The sequence below is a fragment of the Echiichthys vipera genome, assembly GCF_963691815.1.
Source record: "Echiichthys vipera genome assembly, chromosome: 22".
Taxonomy (NCBI): domain Eukaryota; kingdom Metazoa; phylum Chordata; class Actinopteri; order Perciformes; family Trachinidae; genus Echiichthys; species Echiichthys vipera.
The window spans coordinates 14,164,843-14,187,538 of NC_139847.1; the positions used below are offsets into that span (position 1 = coordinate 14,164,843).

The 22,696-nt window shown below is 39.5% G+C and overlaps 1 protein-coding gene across 1 annotated transcript in view; it reads right to left on the reverse strand.

Annotated features, from left to right (window-relative positions):
* pcxb (pyruvate carboxylase b) overlaps positions 1-22,696 on the reverse strand; it is a 316,797-nt gene that overhangs the window by 269,369 nt on the left and 24,732 nt on the right. The window contains exons 7-9 of the mRNA XM_083937027.1: positions 21,321-21,438; positions 19,576-19,643; positions 17,757-17,840 (exon numbers count right to left, since the gene is read on the reverse strand). Of these exons, the coding sequence (XP_083793153.1) occupies positions 17,757-17,840; positions 19,576-19,643; positions 21,321-21,438 (270 nt within the window). The remainder of the gene's footprint in view (positions 1-17,756; positions 17,841-19,575; positions 19,644-21,320; positions 21,439-22,696) is intronic.

A 22,696-nucleotide genomic window follows, 5' to 3' on the forward strand; every position in this document is an offset into this window, starting at 1 on the left:
TTCATGCGCGAAAATGTTTCATACCCCTGCACCCATGCCTAAAAGGTCAGAAATAAAGAAACTTTGTTTTATGCTCGGAAGGTATTATTATCATCATAAGAAAAAAATGGCTAATCTATTGTTCAAAAGAAAAAATTGGGAGCCATTATTTGACTCCACTCCCAAATTAACCAAATCAAAGCAAAAGACAAGTAAAAAAAGAACACAACAAGATTTCCAGCTCCACTATTACTACCTTAAATCTTTCATTACTGCCTTCTTCCTCATTTCTCTCGGATTTCTGCAGTATGGGACCAGAACATTTTATAAGACTATTTTAGATTCTCTGCACAATCCTTCTCTCCATTTCTGTCTATTTGCCCGAGCCTCTATCCCTCAATCTACTCCTCCTCTCCATTTCTACATGAGTGGTGCTTTCCTGCTGGTATGACCAATTTTCCTGCGGTAAAGTGCCACTATGGCTTCTCCACAGTCTAAGGTTACGTATAAATTTATGACAGTAATCTGGTTACGAAACTTAGGTAGGTACAACACATGCATGCTAAAACGATTCCACACAGTTTTTGGTAAACTGGGAGAACGATCGAAATAAATACATTCTACCCGAAAAGCTCAATTCATAGTCAAAAATAACTTGGCTTTTACTTGTTCTGGTATGACATTTGCTGGTATACATTAGCTAAAGTTAGATGGATACTGCCGTAGAACTAAATGTTATGCAGCCATCCTTAATGTTATTAAAGGTACATTATTGTGTTCATTTTCAGGTTCATACATGACCAGGTTTCTCTGAGAACATGTTTATATGCATTAATGTTTCAAAATAAAAAATACATTTTTCACATACTGTCTGGATACACCCATGTATTCAACATGTCTGTTTTTGATTCCCCATTTTAGTGTCTGTCTCTTTAAGTCCCCCTTCTGAAAAAGCCGAATCTGCTCTGATTGGTCAGCGTTTCCGGGTCTTTAAAATTTGTGCTCTCTGTGCCTCTGCACCATGACTGCAGCCGGGGAATGGCCGTAAAAGCACTTTCTACCTATATATATATATATATAGTATATTTGTGACATCACAAACTGTACAAAAGTCCTGACGGCTCGTTTAATGGCACAGTTTCTGAATACATGCCTGCATTTCTCTGTGGATTGCACATTGATACTTTAAGAGTATTTATACAGCATGGAAATCTCCATCTTTTACAAGAAGAGACCTTAAGGACACTTGTTCTTTTTGTGTTATGACATGCCTAAAAGGTCTGCTTTGAAAACGGTCTATTGGTTTACAGTTTACATTGATCTCTCAGTATCGGTCCTGTCCCAAAAACAGGAATTTCATAGTATAGATGCCATTTCATTGTGTCTTTGAATCTAAAAACTTTCCCATTTAGAAATGCTGAGGCCATTCAAATTAAGTCTGTGATTGCTCTAACCATGTAATCAAGAGTCAGAGGTAAATAACACTTTAAAAGCAACCCTTCCCAATCATTCTTGCCAAATGCTTTTCTTTGTTGAGGCTTTTAGACTTGACTTAAAACAGTATAACCCATAAAGTGATGAGTGTGAGGCGAATATATGTAATCGCACAAGCTGCCGGTCAAAATGTCAATACTTCTGAAGGTTTCCCATTAGCACTCCATCTGACTGCACCCACTTTCTTAAATCCCTATTTTCACATCTTACTTATGCCTTGCTACATTTTAAGGCTTCTCTCTCCACCGCTCCTCTCGATCATATATCTGTCTTTTCACCTCTTTCACCCTCCTTTTCTTCTGCTCATCCCTCTTCCCAAATCTCTTTTAATATAAGGCATTATTCCTCATTTTGGGTAAGTTAGCCAGTCAGGCCTCTACTTTCCTTTCCTTTTTCTTTTCATTTCTCTTTCCCTCTCTCTGTTCCCTCTGTCTCTTCACTCTGTCAGCAGTTAATGGAAGCATAATGATCCTGTTGTCTATGAAATGATGAAAAGCAGGAATGAATACAGCTGCCTAATGATCAAAGAGCACCGCAAAACACACAAAGCTGGACAAAAGGTGTGCACATGCATGCACATACACAAATACAAGCAATGACAAAGACTAAGGTTTCACTTGAATCTATTCTTTGTGGAGATTAGTAACTTGGACTCAAAACCAGGCCAAATGCTATTTTCTTCCTATGCTTCTTATGCCATGTCTTCCTCACTACAAGCATACCTCCCTCCATCTCACTCCTTCCTCCATCACCTTCCTTTATCTCCCTGTTTCACTCCCTCGTCCTCACTTCCTCCAAAAGGTAGTCAGGGCAGAAATGGGTTTTCTACTTCATAAGACTGCAGTAGTGTGCATGAGTCTGCCGCGCTTGGTGTGTGTGTGTGTATGTGTATGTGTAGGTGTATGTGTGTGTGTGTGTGTGTGTGTGTGTGTGTGTGTGTGTGTGTGTGTGTGTGTGTGTGTGTCAGACTGAAATTTGGATGTAGTCTGTGCAAAGACACCCACACTGCAGCATTTGACACAGCCGGAGGGAGCGAGGAACGAGAGAGAGAGAGCGAGAGCGACTGCTAGGAGACAAGGGGAGGAAAGACAACAAGAGTGGCAAAGAAATACAAGAAGGGAGGGGGGGGGGGGTTTTGTGTGTGTGTTTGTTAGTAATTTTGCATGTGGTCATCTTGTATCTATCCATTTCCATTTGCACCATGTATTCTGTAGGCTATGTGTACAGCATTCATGTGTTTATTTGCATTTGTGTCCACCACTGATGATGCCTATAGGTAAAAAGAAATATACTTTCATGTCCACATGTCTGGAAACTAGGAATGTAACGATAATCTGTGAGACAGTAATCAAAAGTGACGATTCATATCGGCGACATTAAAAATGAATAGCGACTACTTTTGACTTTGCTGATTGACGTCTGGTGCCAAGATGGTGGCAGCCGTAGTGGGCAAAGATTACAGATGTATTAAGAGAAATTGAGGATGCAGCAGCCTGTTTTAAATCAGAGACAAATTTTGGCTTCCTTAAGTCTGACAGTGAGAAGACAACAGACCAGATAAAAGCAGTGTGCAAATATTGCACAAGAGTGATGAAATACACAAACAGCTCAACCAACATGATGCAGCAACACTGCAGTGAGAAACCATCACCTGAGCCGGTTTGCAACCCCACTCACCAAAGCGAGTGCCAACGACGGGATTACAATGTGTGTTGGTGTTTATATGAGGCTTTTTTCCATAGTTGACTATAAAAAATGTCCACCTTTGTCCCTGTGTAACACAACAAGTTCCTAGGATATCATGCGAAAAGTAACGTACAAACATTTGTAGGATGGTAAAAAAAAAATGCAGCAAAGTTTCAGCTCTCCACTACAAGAAACAATTTAAACATACAGCATAGAGTGAGAGCAAAAAAGGGAGAACAAGAGTGGATGATGGGAAAGATGGAGAACTGATGAGTGTTGTGTGTGCAGACACTCAGAGTGACAGTCAGACTGAGAAATAACTGGAGAGAAAGGGCACTTAAAAAGGGGGTGAACAGAAAAGACAGAAAGAAAGAGAGATGGCTTGAGGACACAATTTAGCGAGTGCACACAAGGGGAGATCAACAAAAAAAATATGCAGAGATTGCGAACTCAACAAAAACAGAGCAGAGACGGGGTAAGAGAAAGAGACAAGGAGAGGGAAGTGGAGAGAGAAGAAGGTAAAGCATGTTGACTGAAGTCTTCTCCCGTGTGCATAATCAGGAGCTACACTAAATAGGGAAAACTGCTGATGCCAGTGAGTCTGCTAGTGCAAGCTTGTGTGTCAACTCCAGTTTCAGCAGCTCTTGCTTTATTGTACAAGCTAACAGGAGAGGTGAGGGAGGAGAGAGCCACGAAGGGGCAGGAAGGGGATCTCCCATGCTTCTCTTCCTTCACTTCCAACGCAATATAAGCGTTGCAGTTTTTAGTTTTATTCAATCAATGGTCACACTAAGCATGTGAGAACCAAATGAACTGCTCGCTCACTCTATAAACCTCCACTATTTCTAATTTAATTTCCCCATAGGCAAACTGTCTTTATTCTATCCCTCTTCATCAGAGAGATTCTGCTTTATACCGCATACAGAAGCACATTAGGACTATAATTCATCTGGCCGCGTTAGAGGATACCTTCAGAAAATGTGTTCCTTGTTTCTTCTTCCAGTCCTCAGAGGGCAGTGCTGGAAGGAAGCCACAGTCATGACCAATTCAGACATACTATACATCATTAGGTTATTATATAAGGAGTAATGTAGTGTAAGCTCATCAGTGTTGCAAAATGAGGCCTGATGGGGACACATCGCCCCAATGTGACGCAAATAATTTTATTAGAAGCTCAATTGCAATTTACAGGCCTCTGCAAAAAAGTAGCCCAGCATGTCTGCCAGTTCCTTGTGCTTTATCTCACAAAGATCGCCATGCTTAAGCCCAGCAGTGGACATTTGTCAGACTATGAAGAATATGACTAAACCAACTGTGTTGAGTTAGAGGAGCAAGAATACGCTGTCAATACATATAAGTTGTAGATATGACCGGACATGAATATGCTCACCATTGCATGTCAGCCAGGCAGGATTGACAGTGTCACCAGTTCATTTAATTAGTAACCAACACACTCACCTGGGGCCTCATTTATAAAACTGTACATAGGTTTCATGTCAAAGGTGGCATACTGACAAAAAACATAGGACATGTATGCGCATAAAAATATTGGGATTTATAAAGCAGTGCGCATGGATGTCCTATGCCGGTTTCCCTTTGTAAATCACAATCAACTCAATCAAAAATGTGGCGCAGCTTTTACAGCTTCATGTCACGCCCATATATGCCTATAAATTTAATATTCATTAACGACATCATGTCAAACACAGAGAGGAAAACAAAAAAAAGACAATCAATATGGAGTTGACTAATGACAAAATGGCCGAAGACTGGAAACATGATGCGGACACAGTAAATGCAGCGTCAGAAGGTGGGACCCTGGCCAAAACGAAAAAGTGATGTATGAAAGCATTTTCATTCTCACTCGGTGCTCCTATAGCAACATGAGTGCAGTCAACAGCATCGATTACATTTGAGAAACAGGACACTGCTGCAACTTTCCCCTTTTTATTTCCCTGTTCCCAGAGAGCAAAATGAACCATGAGGACAGAGCGCCCCATTTGGAACCCGCTAATGAGCCACTCGTCCTTATTGGCCAGTAAATCAGCGGATGTGCGTCATTACGCATTGTGATGTCATGCCTTTTTATATGTATCCCTTTGATTTGTTTGCTCTAAAAAGCTACAGGTGTGGGAATTAATCTAATAACTAATAAACACAAACACAGAGAAAACAAAAATAAAACGAACTAAAGCCAGAAAAATAAAGACTGTTTAAAATGCTATGATATACTGTATTATAGCCATATTAAAACTGTGCTATGTTCAGCAGCATCAGTGTAAAAACATTATTTGTCCTGTTCCCCTTATTTATGAAAATAAACTCAAAACTAAAGTAATGTTTAATAATTACAGAAAGTATTTATGAGTAATGAGAGAGAAAGATCTTCATTTGAATTTACAATCCTACATATTGTTGTTTTTTTGCACTGCAGAGAAAATCCATGAAACAGGTCTTCCGCTACATTAAGTTCTACTAGATATGGTTCTATTACATATGGTCCTGCTACATTTGGTCCTGCTACATTTGGTCCTGCTACATTTGGTTCTGCTACATTTGGTCCTGCTACATTTGGTTCTGCTACATTTGGTCCTGCTACATTTAGATCTGCTACGTTTGGTCCTGTTACGTATGGTTCTGCTGCGTTTAGTTCTGCTGCTTTTGGTTCTGCTACATTAGGTTCTGCTACATTTGGTCCTGCTACATTTAGTTCTGCTACATATGGTCCTGCTACATTTAGTTCTGCTACATTTGGTTCTGCTACATTTAGATCTGCTACATTTGGTCCTGCTACGTTTAGATCTGCTACATCTGGTTCTGCTACGTTTAGTTCTACTACATTAGGTTCTGCTACACTTGGTTCTGCTACACTTGGTTCTGCTACACTTGGTTCTGCTACGTTTAGTTCTGCTACTGCATTTGGTTCTGCTACATTTCTCTCTACAAAATTTTGTTCTTCTTAATTAAATTTTGTTCTACAAAATTTTGTCTGCTAAATTACATTTGACTACTTTTCGTTTTTACTTAATTTTGTTCATTTGTTTCCGGTATGTGGGGCCAGCAGACAGTCCAGTGGAGCTTTCGCCCACACACCTCTGCATTGTGTTTCCTCACTCATTCACTTCCTACATTATCCCAGTCTAAAAAGGTGTGGTCAACCTAGATTTTGCCTAGCAAAATACACTCACAGGCCACTTTATAAGGTGCACCTGTCCAAATTTCTAATGCAGCCAATCACATAGCAGCAACTCAATGCATTTAGGCATGTAGACACGGTCAAGACGATCTGCTGCAGTTCAAAGCGAGCATCAGAACGGGGAAGAAAGGAGATTTAAGTGACTTTGAACGTGGCATGTTTGTTGGTGCCAGACGGGCTGGTCTGAGTATTTCAGAAACTGCTGCTCCACTGGGATTTTCACACACAACCATCTCTAGGGTTTACAGAGAATGGTCCCAAAAAGAGAAAAGATCCAGTGAGCGGCAGTTCTGTGGGCACAAATGCCTTGTTGATGCCTGAGGTCAGAGGAGAATGGCCAGGCTGGTTGGAGCTGATAGAAAGGCAACAGTAACTCAAATATCCACTGGTTCCAACAGAGGAATGCAGGAGAGCATCTGTGTACATACAACACCACCTACTTTCTAGCAGATAGGGAACAGCAGCAGAAGACCACACTGACACTTTATCAAGCACCAGGTGCGCCTAATAAAGTGGCCAGTGAGTGTATGCTGGTGTGGTGTTGCACAAAGCAAATAGGAAGGGTTGTAAACAAATTAAAATGGAGCTACCATGGCTAGCATGCTAACAACAGCATTTCACAAGTTGCAAATTATACAGCTTCTTATCAAACACTTCCTGTGTCACTGCCCTGGCACTCACTGCTGCCATGCAAGACCTCTCCTCCTCTGCAAGAGAATATAAACATAAAAAAACAAAAAAAACTATTTGACCGAAGAGAGGCCAATCCCACCTGTCTGTCAATATAGCTGAATATTGGAAAGCCTTGTGATTTTGTGTGGTCTGACTCATAACATTAACAATGGCTCTGTGTTATTAAGTGTCCCAGGAAGCTTAAATGCAGCCATTATAGATTATGTCCGTGCTTTTCCAGATGACAAGTCAAAATGTCTGCTGTGAAAAGGGACTTTAAGTGAGGTGCAGACAAAATATAGCAGTTACCTTCCCTGCTGAAAGCACTTAGTTTTGTTGCCCGAGTTTACAGCTCTCACCCATACCACTCTCCAACTTGTAACTATAATCATTTGACCCATGATTGCCTTCAGGCCCATTTTAGCATTCCATTTTAATTTCCACTGTTGTGTGAGTAATTTAGACAATTTTATTCCAATCATTGGTCTCTTCATCTGATGGGTTTTGCTTGTTTGATGGTCATTTTGTAGATGTGATGTTTTGATTTCAAGTGCATAAATTACTATATAAATAAATATAAATAAAATTACTTTGCTGAAATGTTTTAACACAACAGTGATTTTTGAGTGTGATTCAAATAAAGGGCGACTTCTAAAGAGCTGGTTCATTTTGCAGTTTTATTATTTATCCTGTTTCTGTACCAACCACTACTGTGCCCATATACTATTAATAAGCATGTACTTTTCACTGTTTTTCAATGTTTTTGCTGCACAAGGTGATACAAACAGTGCCAAAGCTCGCTTGCTACTCTCTCCCACCATTTTCACCCCCATCCTTCCACCCGTCCCTTGGCTCCAATTTCAGTAAGCACAGTTGGCTTGAGTTTCCCCCCAGCTGGCGTAAAGAATCAATACCTCCCTTCTATTGTCTTCCCCTCACTTCCTCTTGTCTCAGTCCCTGCATCCTCTCACCACCTCACTTGGTTTCTGTTCTGTATACTTTTTTTTAATACGTTTCTAGGTCTCATTTCATGAACAGCAGGTTTGTCTGTATTCTTATCCCTCCATCCACTGCTTTGTGCTTTACATTCTGATGCTTTCTCATTCTTTCTAGTTCACACACACACGCATACACGCACGCACTCCCGCACACACACATTCGGGCTCAAAATCAGCTATGCAATAAGTATTGTTCATTTCAATATTACACTTAATCCTGGGCTTGAATTGACAAACACATGCAGAACACACAAGGCATGAGGATTCTGCAGGCATGAGGATACAAGCCACGGATGCTTAAAATAGCACCCTTCCAATCACAAGTGCCAATGTCACCCTGACATGTTAGACTCCTGCACTACTTTATGCATCCTACATCACACACACACTACAGCAGAATGTGGCTTTGCCTTCTGCAGACTATGGTGCACATTGCCCACACACCTTGATAATGACCCACCTGAAGGAAGGGAAGAATGAAGAAAGGAGAAAAATGATAGGGGAGAGAAAGCACTTGTTTATTACTTATTGGTACATATACTAATCATATGTATTTAGTGTTAGCTTGTAGTTGCTGCAGCCATCTTTTACATACGCTTTATTTTTGTTTTGTTTCTTTAGTGCTGTAGTGTTTTAACAATGTGCTTCCTTCACACCAATTGTCAATCAAATTGTGTGGGCGATACAGTCACATTGTGTTTCTAGGGCTTACGGTGAAACTCTTTCGATGAGTGTTTAATAAAAAAAGTGCTTCCAGACAATGGGTGTTTACTGCAGCTTTCATGACCTGTGATAGATTGAATAACTGCATTACAACAACAGAGAGGAGGAAAATCAATTTATTCATGTGCAAATGTCAATGAAAGGGCTAAATATTGGCACCGATCTTTTCTCTATTCGATTCATTTCAACAAGTCCTAAGGAATCTATTACAATAGACAATTTCCAATATTGAATAAATAAGGACGCATTTTATTTTTAGACTGAAGATAATGTTTTTGTGTATGTGGAAATAACTGTTTTTCATGATTTAAAGATTTTACACATCATGCTGCCCAAGTTGTACCAATTATGCACATAGCTTTCAGGGCTACTTCAGTAGTTCCCTACCTGGGGGTAGAGAAAAATGCATTTGCAAATTGGTCCGAAACCTCTCAGTTCATTTTTTATTTCCAAAGGGCCCTTATCAGCTGGTGCAGACCAAAGTGTCCCTGAACACAATTGGATAGACCTACAACTAATCAGAACAATGAAACATTCTACAACCAATCAAAGCAGCGATATGTGACCTAGAACAACAGTTAAGGCAGTGCATGGTCAATGAATTAAATTACAGCTAAACAGTACATTAAAATGTGTTTCTGAAACATTTTAACTGATATACTGTATGGGCAATATAGTAACAGAATCTTGATTCATAATTGATCAGTGCTGCCTTATTTGACAGTTTGAGCTGAGACTCGTGAGCCTAGTGCATTGCGCTGGATTGACATGGAGACATGACGCAATCGGATAGTCCAACAACCGATCAGAGCAGTGAAATGTGTGATGTGTCACTTTTTAAATCTGGATTGGTAACGCTCCTCTGTGGTTGGCCAACTAAGGTTCTGGACAGCTGGAAATCTGTCTGAATGTTAGGGGTTCCAAACACTTCCAACACTTCACTCTTTGGTTATACAACCCAGGCAACCTGTGTCACATGGTCGCTTAATGTACTCACAAGCAAAAAAGTTTGGTAGCCAATGCACTATTGGATTGGATCATCTTTTTTTAACATTAAGTCTTACATAGATGACGACTTTTTCATCTACAAAAGGACATATCTACTTTGGCATTGTTAATCTTATATTAATTATAAATAAAAGAATGTAGAGGGGAAAAAAGACACAAGAACAATAAGTTGAGCAGAAGACAAAGCAAAAAGGAGAAAATTGTAGATTCCGATACCAAAGTATAAGAATATTAAATATAAAAAAAAGGGACAAAGTCAAAGAACCACAGAAGGAAAAGAGAGAGAAGAGGACAAACTCATAAGGCAGAACATAAATAAGTAAATTAGAGAAAAGAAAACTGACTGCTGCATGAGCGCAATGGGAAAAAGAGAGGAACATTTTTCATCTACCCCATTTCCAAATTCTGGTTTTCCTGATGGAATATTAAAATATGCTTTCAGGGCAAAAAGTGCTGCTAGTTTTGAAGTCAAAAATGGGACAGTAAGTAGTAATGTTTACAGTACAGTGACAACCTCCAGGGACCAAGTGTCAATCTAAGTTTATGAGTTTTGTTCATGTATTTCAAGTGCTTCAAGGTGGACACAGTTAAACATTTGAGAAGGAAAATAAAAAAGGAATGAAACTACATCGACACCTTTATGACCCGCCATGTCCTCAAACATCACATATCTCTTCTTTGAAACTGGCACATTTCTGGTTATCTAAAAGTTCAAATGATTTGTGTGTGTGATCTTCGTTTCAAGTTTTTTTTGCGTGTCATTTTCTGAGGTGGTATTTGTTAGGTTAACCCTGACTGGTGCAAAATATAATAATCCATTATTAATTAGAAATATGCATTTCTTACTTAAGGAGAGTAGAACATTTGTAGGTTATGCAAAGTGCATCCATACACATGTATTATTAACAGCTTAGTTGTTTAAGAGAGGGAAAAAGACATATTGGATCAGTATTGGTTTTGGCAGATACTCAAAATGTGGTATTGGTACTGAAAAAGTGGTATTGAGCTGAAGCAGGGGAGGAGCCAGGGGGATGGATCTGACTGAGAACCCGCTGTGGTAGCAACTTGTAAATCACAAGGTAGCCATGCCTTAAAGCATACTCTACGTTATTGTCCATTTTTATTCGACTCTATCATGTTGAAAACTAGTGTCTAGAGAGACAATAGTGTCATTAGAAAAATGTTTTCTGAGGTAATAAATTAAGTGAGAACTTGGGTCATTTTCTCATTGACATCTATACAATCAGAGTCTCCCCCAACTGGCCATTAGAAAAAAAAATGCAGGATAAAGGCATTTCTGCATTTGCTTTACTTTTCAGGACGGGAGGTTGCCACTTGATTTTGAGTCAACCCCACTTACATCGTCCTTCTGTCATAAATGTCCAATAGAGCACCACACGTGCATCAATTCATGGCTGAACATAATCCCTAACAAAGTCACAATTTAGTCCTAAATTTGCGACAGCATACAATGCCCAGCAGTTTAAGGAAATCAAGTTATACATTAGTGGCACATTTATAAAGATTCTTCTATAGTAATGAATGGACTTGGGGATGAGTGCAACACACAGAGCACACATTGCATTTAAATATACATACGTACAGCACTTTTCTATCCCACTTGCACACATAAATAGAAAATGACTTTGATGAGAGTGTTGATGAGGAGTTGCAGACATATTTGTGCTTTGAGTAGCAGTTCTCTCAGGGGATAGTGGAGAAAAAGCAGGCAAAAGACAAGCAAAATACTGCACACAAAAATTATTTCTCTGAAAACACTCAACCACGAATGATGCGTCCCTTCAAATCATCTCGCACGCAAATTTCAAATCTGTCTCCTGTTCTCTCACCATCTCGCACTTAAAAACAGCAGTAAATTAGTATTTTCTGCCCTCTTCCACTCCTCTCGCTTCACAAGAGCGCGGAATATTGTTGTTTTCTGGGCCAGCCTCACTGTTGTCTGCTTATTTCTGCCAAAAAAATGTAAGTCCACCTCTTTCCCCGCCAGCGAAGAAACACTAATACAACTGAGTGGGTGAGGCTGCATCACATTCAGTAAAAAAAAAAAGTCTCAATTGTCAGCGCAGCGCCTCGCTCACACAAAGACCAGAATTGAATTCCTAATTACAGCTGCACAGATTATCTGACAGCAACTCTGCTCCCTCCCTGTCTTAAGGTTAAACTGATAAATATGCCATGAAACAAAATGGCAGACGGTGAGGCCTTGCTCACATTAAAGTCACCTGTAAACACACACCTGCTTGTCTTTCTTCTCACACACACTGAGACAAATGTTAAGCCAATTAGCCTGAGCTTACGTGCATGCTAAAACACTAATAGTTAATGAGGTGTGCCTATTATTTAGCAAACAACCATTCCACAGACTTCTAAGTGCCACTCTCATTTTGATGTGACATCCTGTGTGAAACATGTTTTCATGCTAATGCTATAGTATGGCTTTAGGCAGGTTCAAACTGTATGATCAGTAGACATTAAAAGAACATTCATTAGCACAAAATCTGAATTATATTGGATCACACACACTCAGGTTTTCCTTTTTGCTTATACTCCTTCACAGCAGCTAACTCTGCCAAATCCCAATCATGATATAGAGGCTTGAAAATGCAGAAACTTGCCAAATTGTAACATAAAACAGCTACAAGATTTACAGGAAAAAAGTCCAAAGTGTGAGGGAGAGAGTGCATATTTAATAAACACAAAATGAACAAAACAAGCAATTAACACTGAAGAGATTGTAAACAAGCAAGTTGAGACGATGGAAAAAATGAGAACGGAAAAATATCTGAATATTACAGGGGAACTGAGTACAGTCAAAACTAGTCTGAATGCCACATATAGCCTAATCTCCATAAACAGATTCTACATATGACTGCAGAGCTGTAGGCAACAGGAAAATATTCGGGCAGCGTAGTAGAAGCTTTTCAATAGCTTTTTCTTTTTATTTGTTCACATTCATATGTAGATAGATGATTATAGCGATGACGTTTCTCAACTCAACGCTTGGAGTAAGAAGTCTTGGATCTCTACTGGCTACACTAAAAAGCCCAAAATATTGGCCATTGCCTCCAGAGGCTAAGTCGTCATCAGACCAACAGCCAATGGGTTCTGAGATTACATGAAGCCAGGAACTGGGGTGGAATTAAATCGATTTCCCAGACCAATAAGACACAACCATCTTATGTCTGTGTGGCTCAAGTCTATCACAGGATTGTGCAGCAGATGCGTTGGGAGGTAATAACCACAGCCCATTTGGGCACAGATGTTGCATGCCATACAGACAGCATGTATAACATGTTGATGGTTGAGAGAGGGAGATTTATAACCACCTCACTTTCTGTCATAAGAACTTAAGCTCACCAAGCAAAACAAGGCACCGGGGGCCTCTGCTAAATGCAGGCTAGGGGTGGGCTGGAGTAGAAGGGAAAACTTTATTTTCAGTTACAATTTTGGCTTCCAAAGGATGAAACATGATCATTGAGATCAACTACAATTATAATCCCACATTCTGTTTGACAATGCTACTCTTGTTTTTGTCTTGTGTTGTTTATTTAAACGGATACTTGGTTGTTGTTTTTTTTATCATGTTTACATAGTTTTCAGTCAAATTATATATTAAGTTCAAGAAATGCATGATGCTTCAATAGTCAATGAGTAATTAATATTAATATTTATATTGACCTAAATAATCTGGATGATATTTGCTGCAAACCAACAAAGATATCCAAGCAGGAGCACCTTCAGTAAGTCGGCCTGGTCAGTAAGGAGTACAAATGTGTGGAACTCAGTACCTGAGGAGGTTAGACTGCTTAAGACAGGCCTTCACAAAAAACTTGAAAATATGGCTTATCAACACTTACAGCTGCCAACACTAAAAGATAAGCCTGTTGTGATGTTTTGATGTTATGATAAAATGTTATGTTGTGATGTTGTATTTTTTCTCAATTGTATAGTAAGTGTTTGCATATGTATCTTGTATTATATTGTAAATGTATTGTGTGCTTTTTTCTTCTCTTTTTTTTCTTCTTTTTTATATTATAATTTTTTTTGTCTTTTCACATCATGTCCAGGGGACTACAGATGAAAACTAGCCTTCTGGCTAATTCTGGCTTTTTTTAAACCATGTGTAATTATGTGTTTAATGAAATTGCAGTGTCCCCTTTTAAATAAACTAATAGCTAATACCAAGTATCAAAAAAGTAGAAATAATCACATGCAGCGCATGGATGAATGAGAAACCAATGAAGCACCCAATCAGGGGCCAATCACTGATTATAAAACCACACACTTCTATAGTGAGATTCATCATTAATACAACTAATCAGGAGTGGCTTGGATATGTGCTGCTTAAATGAAATGTCAGCCATAGTCCTCTCCCTGAAGACACAAAGACAACATTATGGCAGCCAGACAATCCAAGGGCTTAAGAGAGAAAATGACAAAACAAGTATACAAACTCATCTGTTTGAGAAGCATCTGAGAAGCAAATAACACACAACAGCATAACGTTTGACAATATCTCTGATTTTCTTGTGAGCATTTCCGCTCAGAGCACAAACCGTTTTTTACCAAAAGCTGCAGTAACTTCCTGCAGCCGTCAGTGTTGCCAGGCAACTTTGTTCTCTAGGACATTCTATCTAGAAATGCTGTGGCCTGCTGTGTTTTCAAAGCCTGCGCGGTTTCCCTGAAAGACTCAGATGGAGGCTGCTGATAATGGAAGATTGGCGATAGGCACAGACAGCAGATGAAGGGGGACAGAGCGGCAGCACTGAAATAGCCATTAAGACAAGATAAGAGCCGAGAAATAGCAGGCGTTTATGTATGCGTGTTCGGGGGGGGTGTACATTTGTACACCAAATATGTTTTTACAGGAGTGGGAAACTTTATGTGGTGTCATCTAGCGTCTCATTGAATCAATTACTCCTTGAGGACTATGGTCTTAAAGGGACAACTTGCTGACATACTACAAAGCGATTCTAAAGGGTTATCCTAGCCCCAGAGATCAAAAGACCCTTGTAACTATTTATCCAAGTTACTTAAACCCATCCTAGCGACGATACCAAGTGCACTGATCAATAAGAGGAGAGCTACCGATAACGGGTGAGGCCGATGTGGATGCCTGGTTCAGGGCTATTCAACTAGGCCACTGAGGACTTTAACCCTTTGAATGGAAAGCGGGACTGTGACCACCTGTACAGGGGTAAATACGCGGGATCTAACAAGGTGCAAGCAAAAGCAGGAGACTGTATGTGCATATACAGGAGTACACAAACACACACCTGTCCACATGTCCAAAACACTATGCCATTACCTTCCAATGAGCTGCTGACTGAAATTAAAAGGTCCAATTACACTGCAAATCGGACTGCACAGATTAAAAAGTGCCAGTACCTACTTTTGAGTGCAGAACTAAAAGAGTTGGTGTCTGAATGTGTTCACAAGTATAGCGAAATGCATGGAACACCGGCCACCAGAGACAACAACATGTACCTGTTAATGTGTGTGCTTGTATATGGGAAATAGCGGCGGCATCATCTCCATCATTTTATATTCTATAAGGACCACACAACACATTAAAAATAGATGTGGCCTTCCACCGTCTTGCACTCACACACAGACACAGGCTAACACAACAAACACAAACACAGACACATATTAATGATACCCAACTAAGTACCAGAGTTCAGCCTCAGCGTTGCGTCACCTTTCAATACCTGCAGTGAGAAGTGGGTTCAGTTCTGAGGTGGAAGCCTTGGAAGGACTGGCTCAATGGGAAATGCAATAACAACACATAGCAGAGAAATGTAAGGACAGGAGGAAGGGAGAGAGGTGGAGAAGGGGATGTCTGGAAAAAGAAAAATGGAGGATCACCAAGGGAGAAAGTGAGACCCCTGGTGATAATCTGCAAATACTGCAGGTTTGATCCTTCAGCACTGTGTGTGTGTGCGTGCGTGCGCGTGTGTGTGCGTGTGATTGTGCGTGTGTGTCTCATACATGTCTGTATTAGTATACTTGTGAGGAGTTTTCCCCTGCCAGAACGCACAAGACTGCTTTAATTGTGCATGTACCATTATTTATTGATTAATTCATTGTCCTTAATACCAATTATATATCTATGTACATTTCTTTTATATATCAATTGATTTGTCAGTTAACTTCCACTCTTTTCACTCCTTGGTAATTTCTTCAAAAAATAAAAAAGCACACTTGCAGCAATAGTATGGATGAATACTTAAAAAGTAAATCTCCTTTTCTATTTTTGTTATTTTTAAATGACCAGAAATAGAAGTTCACACTTGGCAGGTGTATCTATCGCAGGTAACTTTTTCTTTTTAGGGTCCTTTATCATTCCCCCTGTATCGTGGCTGAGGAGCATTGGCCCACTAGGACACAAAATGGGATCAATATTTGCAAACAAGGTCAGGAACTTCCCTTTTGTCTCCACTTTGTACACTTTAAGTTGCAAGTTGAGCACACAGCCTTGACAAGCAGAAACTGAAATGTGTTACTGATGCAGGCAAATATAACTTGTTTGCACATGTGATGTGAAGTAAACACTACAACCATTATTAATCTTAAACTCAAGGTTTTGAAACACTTCCGCCTGAATCAACACAGTAATTGCTCTCACACAGACGGCACATTGCAGCAGTGCCTGTGTGATGGAGCTGAAAAGTGTCCTTGCACCGAGTCAATCAAGGTCCTCCCAAGAATAGTAAATAGGTTTGTGCATGAGCGTGCATGCATGCTGAACTCTCGTTGTTAGCAGTCATCCACATGTTGTCGTTTCAGGAGAGACATCACTCTCCTGCTTAAATGGGAAATAGGCAAGGAAAAGTCACGGTGAAGAGCTTGCAGCTGCTGCCGCTCTTAAACAGACAGGCTGGGTGATGATGGGGTTTGATTACTGTAGAAAACCTAATCACTACTGAAGCAAGGTCACATCATGAACCTCCTGGAAAGTTTCTATCTCTCTCTCTCATATAACCATTTCCACATCAGTATCATCAAGGTCATTTATTTAGCGAGTCACCATCCGCATCTCCTCTTTACTTTCATCCATTCATTCCTCAACTGGGCCATTACCTGAAAAGGCCATTACTAGAAATCTCCACCGAGAGATGAGGCTTGACTTTAAGTGATGCTGTCATAGTTGAGCCAACTTTTCGAAAACACTAAAAAACCAGACTAACGGTGATATAAATGATTTTAGAAGGCTATATACAAGGTGAGCTAATACTTTGCAGGAAATGTTTTGGCATTTTTCTACCCAGGTGGAGTGCACAATTGGTAACAATAATCATAAAATTGGTCTTGAGATGGGCACTCAACAACTGTTCGCTGCTCATTTCCAGATTTGCATTTACTGTCTGCACTGTTGATATCTATTTCCACCCGTTTTCAAATTGCATTTTCACACACTAGCACAGCACTAATGTCCCTTTCTTTTAAATCACAGGTAGATGGCGCATTAAAATTCCAGGGTGGAATCCAGTTGTTTTGCAGACCAATTATAGAGAGAAAAATACACAGCATCTTGAATTTTCCCAGACTTCCTTAACACAACCTGAATGCTTAGTTACAGCGAGGCGTTTCTCCTTAAGACTGCAAACTTTTTTAACAAGGGCTCTAACACTGCAATTCAACGTGCTGACACCTGCCTTGACAACTTAGAGGAAATACTGCTTCCTAGTGAATAAGCTGCCTTAACATCATGCTGCCGACACATGAATATTTAACATCATTTTAATACATCCGTATTCATTCTGTACACTTGATGATTAAGGAGGGGTTCCATCATAAAACATTTCCATTCATTCAGGGGTAATTTCTATCATGTAATGAAATGGTCTAGTTACCCTGACCCTTAGGGAAATGCCTGTAATACATTGATGTAAAAAAAGAGGGAAAAAGACGGCAGGAATCACAAGACCGTTGTGGCTGACTGATATTGGCTTTGAAAGAAAAACACACAAACGTACCTGTTTGGCCAGGTTGACAGCATCAGAGTGGAGTCGGTCTCTCAGATGAGGGTCCAGTTGGAAGGCCGGTGCAATCTCCACAACCTTCAAAACAACAGGATTTTATTGATAATGCACCACAGAACTGTCAGAGTAAAAATGCAGCAAACCGTCAAAATAACAAACAATAAAAATGTGCATATTTCAACTCAAAGATCGACACCTACAGACACTGGGATATTAATTCCTTTTGACACTTAGTGTCTAGGTAGAAATGAAAACATTTAGTCCGTTCTTATTTATTTAGCCTGACACTGAGCCGGGAACTGCACAAATTCTCTTGGATTATGATTATCATTAAATGGTTATATGAATGTGCCACAAAAATAATTTCTTAATTTAAAATGCATGATCTCCCACCGGAGAAAAGGGTAAGGGTCACTGCTCAGCGGGCAACAGCAGAGAGAAAGACATTGTGTAGAACCAGTATATTTTCACAATATAACTCTCTAACTCTTTAAGTGAGAGTCGGGTCCATAACTATTTGTGAGTTCGTCACTACAAGCGACGCATTTCAGATAACATATGGTTACGTCATTGATCGTTTGAATCAATAATAAAAGTATCAATAAGTGCAGCTTTAGTATTGAGCCAACTATTCAAAATGTCTGCCAATTAACACTTGACTCTTTAAACAGATGGTAAAATGACCACTGACTCACAGTTAGCTTCCTTCTAACATGTAGTAAATAACATAATTTGTTTTCATTTTCCCTACAGTAGCCATGGGTTTGATACAGTATTTGTCACTTCAGCAAAACAGATGGAAAGACTCATTTGAAGTGACATTCAGCCTTTCAGTTGGTCTTGCCACGGCTGTTGGGTGGGTGGGGTGAGCCATGTTGGAGGCTGATCGGTTTCATTCCACTGCTTCACACAAGTCAACCCATCCAAAAGAAATCATTGAATGCAGTTCAAAACAACGCGACCGATGTCAGATTAAAAAAAAAAAAGGACAAAAATAACTCAATTTAATCAACCCCCACCCCCCACAAAAAAACCTTCCAAGTATATACTGTGTTTTCAAGACATAGAAAAAAGCTAAAAATATTCTTCTGGGGCTCTACCATCCCTAATCTATTTCAACAAGCGGCTATTCTTGTTTCTGAGATTCAAAAAGATCTTAGATTAAGGGCAAAGGCAGATTAAGTCGCACAGAATCAAAGAGCAGCAGCTCTGGCATGAACAGAGCCCACTAATATGATTATCATCTAGAATTTGATTAAAGGGAAAGAAAGAAAGTGATGACAACACATGATTGAAACTGCTTTGATGTGACACTATGTAATAAAAAATAACAAATGTTAATCAGCTTCCTCTGATGAAAACACTGTTGTATTGAGTGGTTATTAGATGACAATTTCAATTTTCTCTCTCAGGAGGTATTCGGTAACATTTGTGTTGTTTTTTTTTAATTTAGGTGGTGCTTTAAAATGTAGTGAAAAGCTATATGCTTTAAAAGTTTTTTGTTGATCCAGGTTTATGTGATGGCAAATTATGGAATTAGTTGCTGCAGTTATTGCCATTCACACAGCATTAGCAGTGGCTAATGTTTATTGGTACATAATCCTCTTACCCCCTGCAGCTCAGGACATCTATGATACCCAGGGCCAAAATAATCATTGCTACAAGCAGGGCTATTACCACCACATTTATTAGTGTTGCTCAATTGGCTTGTTCCCCTTAATAAAAAAAAAGGAAACAAAACACAATGGTCTTCTGTATATTCAGGAGAACGCAGTTAAATTAGGTTAAATTATTTTTAAAATGAGGACTTCACCTTTTGGTGTCGCCGCTGAATGGAGCAGTCTCTCTCGTAGAGGTGGATGACATTACCATATTTATCACCTGGGGAATGAGAAAGAGACAATGAGAGCAGCAGGTGGAAAAAATGAACAAAGAAAATAGGAAGATAATCAGGGGAACAAAGGAAATAAGTGTTTGAATCAAAGCAAAGGAGGGGTGAAAGGAGCATTCATTAGTCCTACATTCAGAGAGTCTATCGATGGCAACCAAAGACAACCTGTGTCAAAATTCTGAGGACCAAATTCTCACCTGGGACTTCTGCTACAAATCTGTATAACATTAGAATCTCAAGGGAATGCTACAGCCAGCAAGGCAATGGTCATGTGACAGACGAAGGTTACTTTTTGGTAGCATTCTTGCTAGCTGGACTACACGTGCTGTAGAACATAATGTTTGAAAGCTACAGGAAAGGGTCCTTTCAAAAGCCTACTTTAATGTCTTCACACTTCCTTAAACTATCACAGATTTTTCTCTAAAGTACTTTAATGTGTGAGGAGGCCTGTAAAAGAAATGTGTGATACTAAAAAGAAAGTACAGCCCCCACAAAATATTGTCTTTATCAAAAATCTAACTCACAGTCACGGGTGAGCTATACAAGATTCTATTATGCTTATCTACTACTCTGTTTTTTCTCAAATTGTTTAACCTTTCAGTAAACAAAACACCAGAAAAGAGAAACAATTTTAAAGTGATGTCTCCAAATGTCTTGTTCTGTCTGACTAATAGTCCAAAATCCAAAGATATTCAGTTTAAAATGGTAAAAGAAAGGACCGCTATCATCAGATATCATTTAGACATGTAGAGAACTATGCTAAATCCCATTTTTTCTGAGGTTAAAAACTGTTCCAGCACTATGGGAAAATACTTTTTGTGCTGCATGTGAACAATTTACCACATATTTACTGGACAATCTAACATACCGTGTTAGACCTGCAATATCACAGTTCTCGCACAGTGTCAAGTGTGTTAAAGGTCTAAAAAGAAGAAAAAATGAAGGAACACAGAGAAAAGTGCAGCAAGCTCAGTTTTTAGCTCTATGGGCTGTTTAAATGGTCAGAAATAACTGGAAGACAGACACAATACGTTTACTGTGAAGTCACCCCCCAAAGGCCCATTCTGAGCCAGGACAGAACCCTGAAAGGGGGATGATTAAAAGGTGATAAAATTGGAAAAGAAAAAGTAATTTAAAGTAAAGGAGGGAAGTCGAAAAAGAGGGAAGGCAGAAAAACAGAGGGCTGGCAAAGACATGGCTTTTAACAGGAGGTTTAGAAAATTCACAAAATCCCTTACACACCCTGAAGACAGTAATTAATCACAGTGACCACACAACATGACAACATGCACAGAAAGTGCAAACACAGACAGACTTAAGCCTGATAAGAAAAGTGCGTACAGTAATAAACACAAGAACATGCCCGCACAAATTCACATGTACTATAGTGTATATGTTCAATGTGCAGACCCTTTCTGTAAGTGTGGGTGTTGAGTTTCAGTTCTATAATATTGAGTGGTGACAGAGTTACGCTCACTGTAATGAGAAATAATGGCTGGAGAATCCTCTCCTGGCAAATAAACCTCTTTCACTCATTGTTCATCCGTCTCTCTTCCTCCGAGTTCAAGGACTTGAATGTGCCTCGCTTTACTAATAAACTTTGATCAATTCAGAAAAACAGTAAACGTGTAGTGAAATGCAAACACAAAGGTTGGAAATGCACTTACCAAGGATCTGTACTTCAATGTGTCTTGGCTTTTCAATAAACTTCTCAACAAACAGGGATCCGTTCCCAAAAGCCGTGAGGGCTTCGGAGTAGGCCCGCTGATAATTCTCCTCAAGTTCCTGATAAACAAATGAGAAAAAGAAATCCATAAATGTCTGAGCTAATGCTACTATTCAAGAAGCAAAGAGAGTCACAGGAAATAATCTGTATGGTGTGATGATGCTACACAGACTATATTTCAAGGTCCTTCAATCTCTGCATAAGGTCAGTTTTATTTGGTTTAACCTTTATTTCCATCTTTTGCGTTTTCTTTTCACTTCCCTGTCATTCCCATGTGATGTGATACATTTCTTTGTCTTTTCCTTTCTTTTGACACAAATGTTTACACCCCCTTAGGGAATAAGATTGTACAAGGCAACTCAGGGAGCAGGCTGTGGGAGGTCATGACCCAACATGCTGAAGGTCATGACACGATCCTTGTTTGTCAGTCTGTGACGCCTGGTCAGCCCATCAAGTCTTCTCTACTGGGGAAAGACTGAGTCACCCTCATTCCTCAGGACAGGATACTCGACCCGAGCCCATCCTCATCTGTCATCTCCTAGCCTTAAGAGAAGATGCTCTGAGAGGCAAAACAAGCTTCTCAGAAAAAAGCGCAAAACTGGCATGAAAGGAGAGCGTGAATTTCACAGATTGACTGAAAACTGTATCACAGTGTTAAACAAAAAAAATCTGATGCAACCAGATTCATTTTTTAAAGTTGTTGGCTGTTTTCAACTCTTAGTTTGTTTTTATACTTTGTACAAATTCTATAATTGTATTTTGTTTTGTTGTATCTGTTATTGACACTATCCTCTTTGGCTGCTGTCCCAATGTAAATTTCCCCACTATGGGACTAAAAAAGGATTATCTTATCTTAAAAATACCAGCAAGAAGATTTAGTGTCATCAGGGTTATCAGATTGGCTTCATTCTGCCAAGTTAAAATTCAGGTACAGATGGTATCAAAAAACAAAGACAATGCAATGAACTAAGTGGCATATTCATTGGCTTACACATAAAGTAAGTAATCATGGTTGTGTGCTATAATTTTTTTAATTCAAGTTCTATGAACACAGGAGGAGCACTCCAACAAGGCTCTATATGTAATCACATTTGTTTCAGAAGATACTACAAAAACCTGTCAACTGTGCAATCTTAATTTCACCGTTTCTTTAACTTTCAAAGTGTTGGGGAAATAATTTAAAGGAGACATATTATGCTCATCCTCAAGTTTATACAGGTATTTTAGTTAATGCTTGAATGTTCAAAAACACATTTTCTCATACTGTCTGTCTGAATATATCAAGCCCCCACCACAGGGACTTCCTGGTTGATCCAA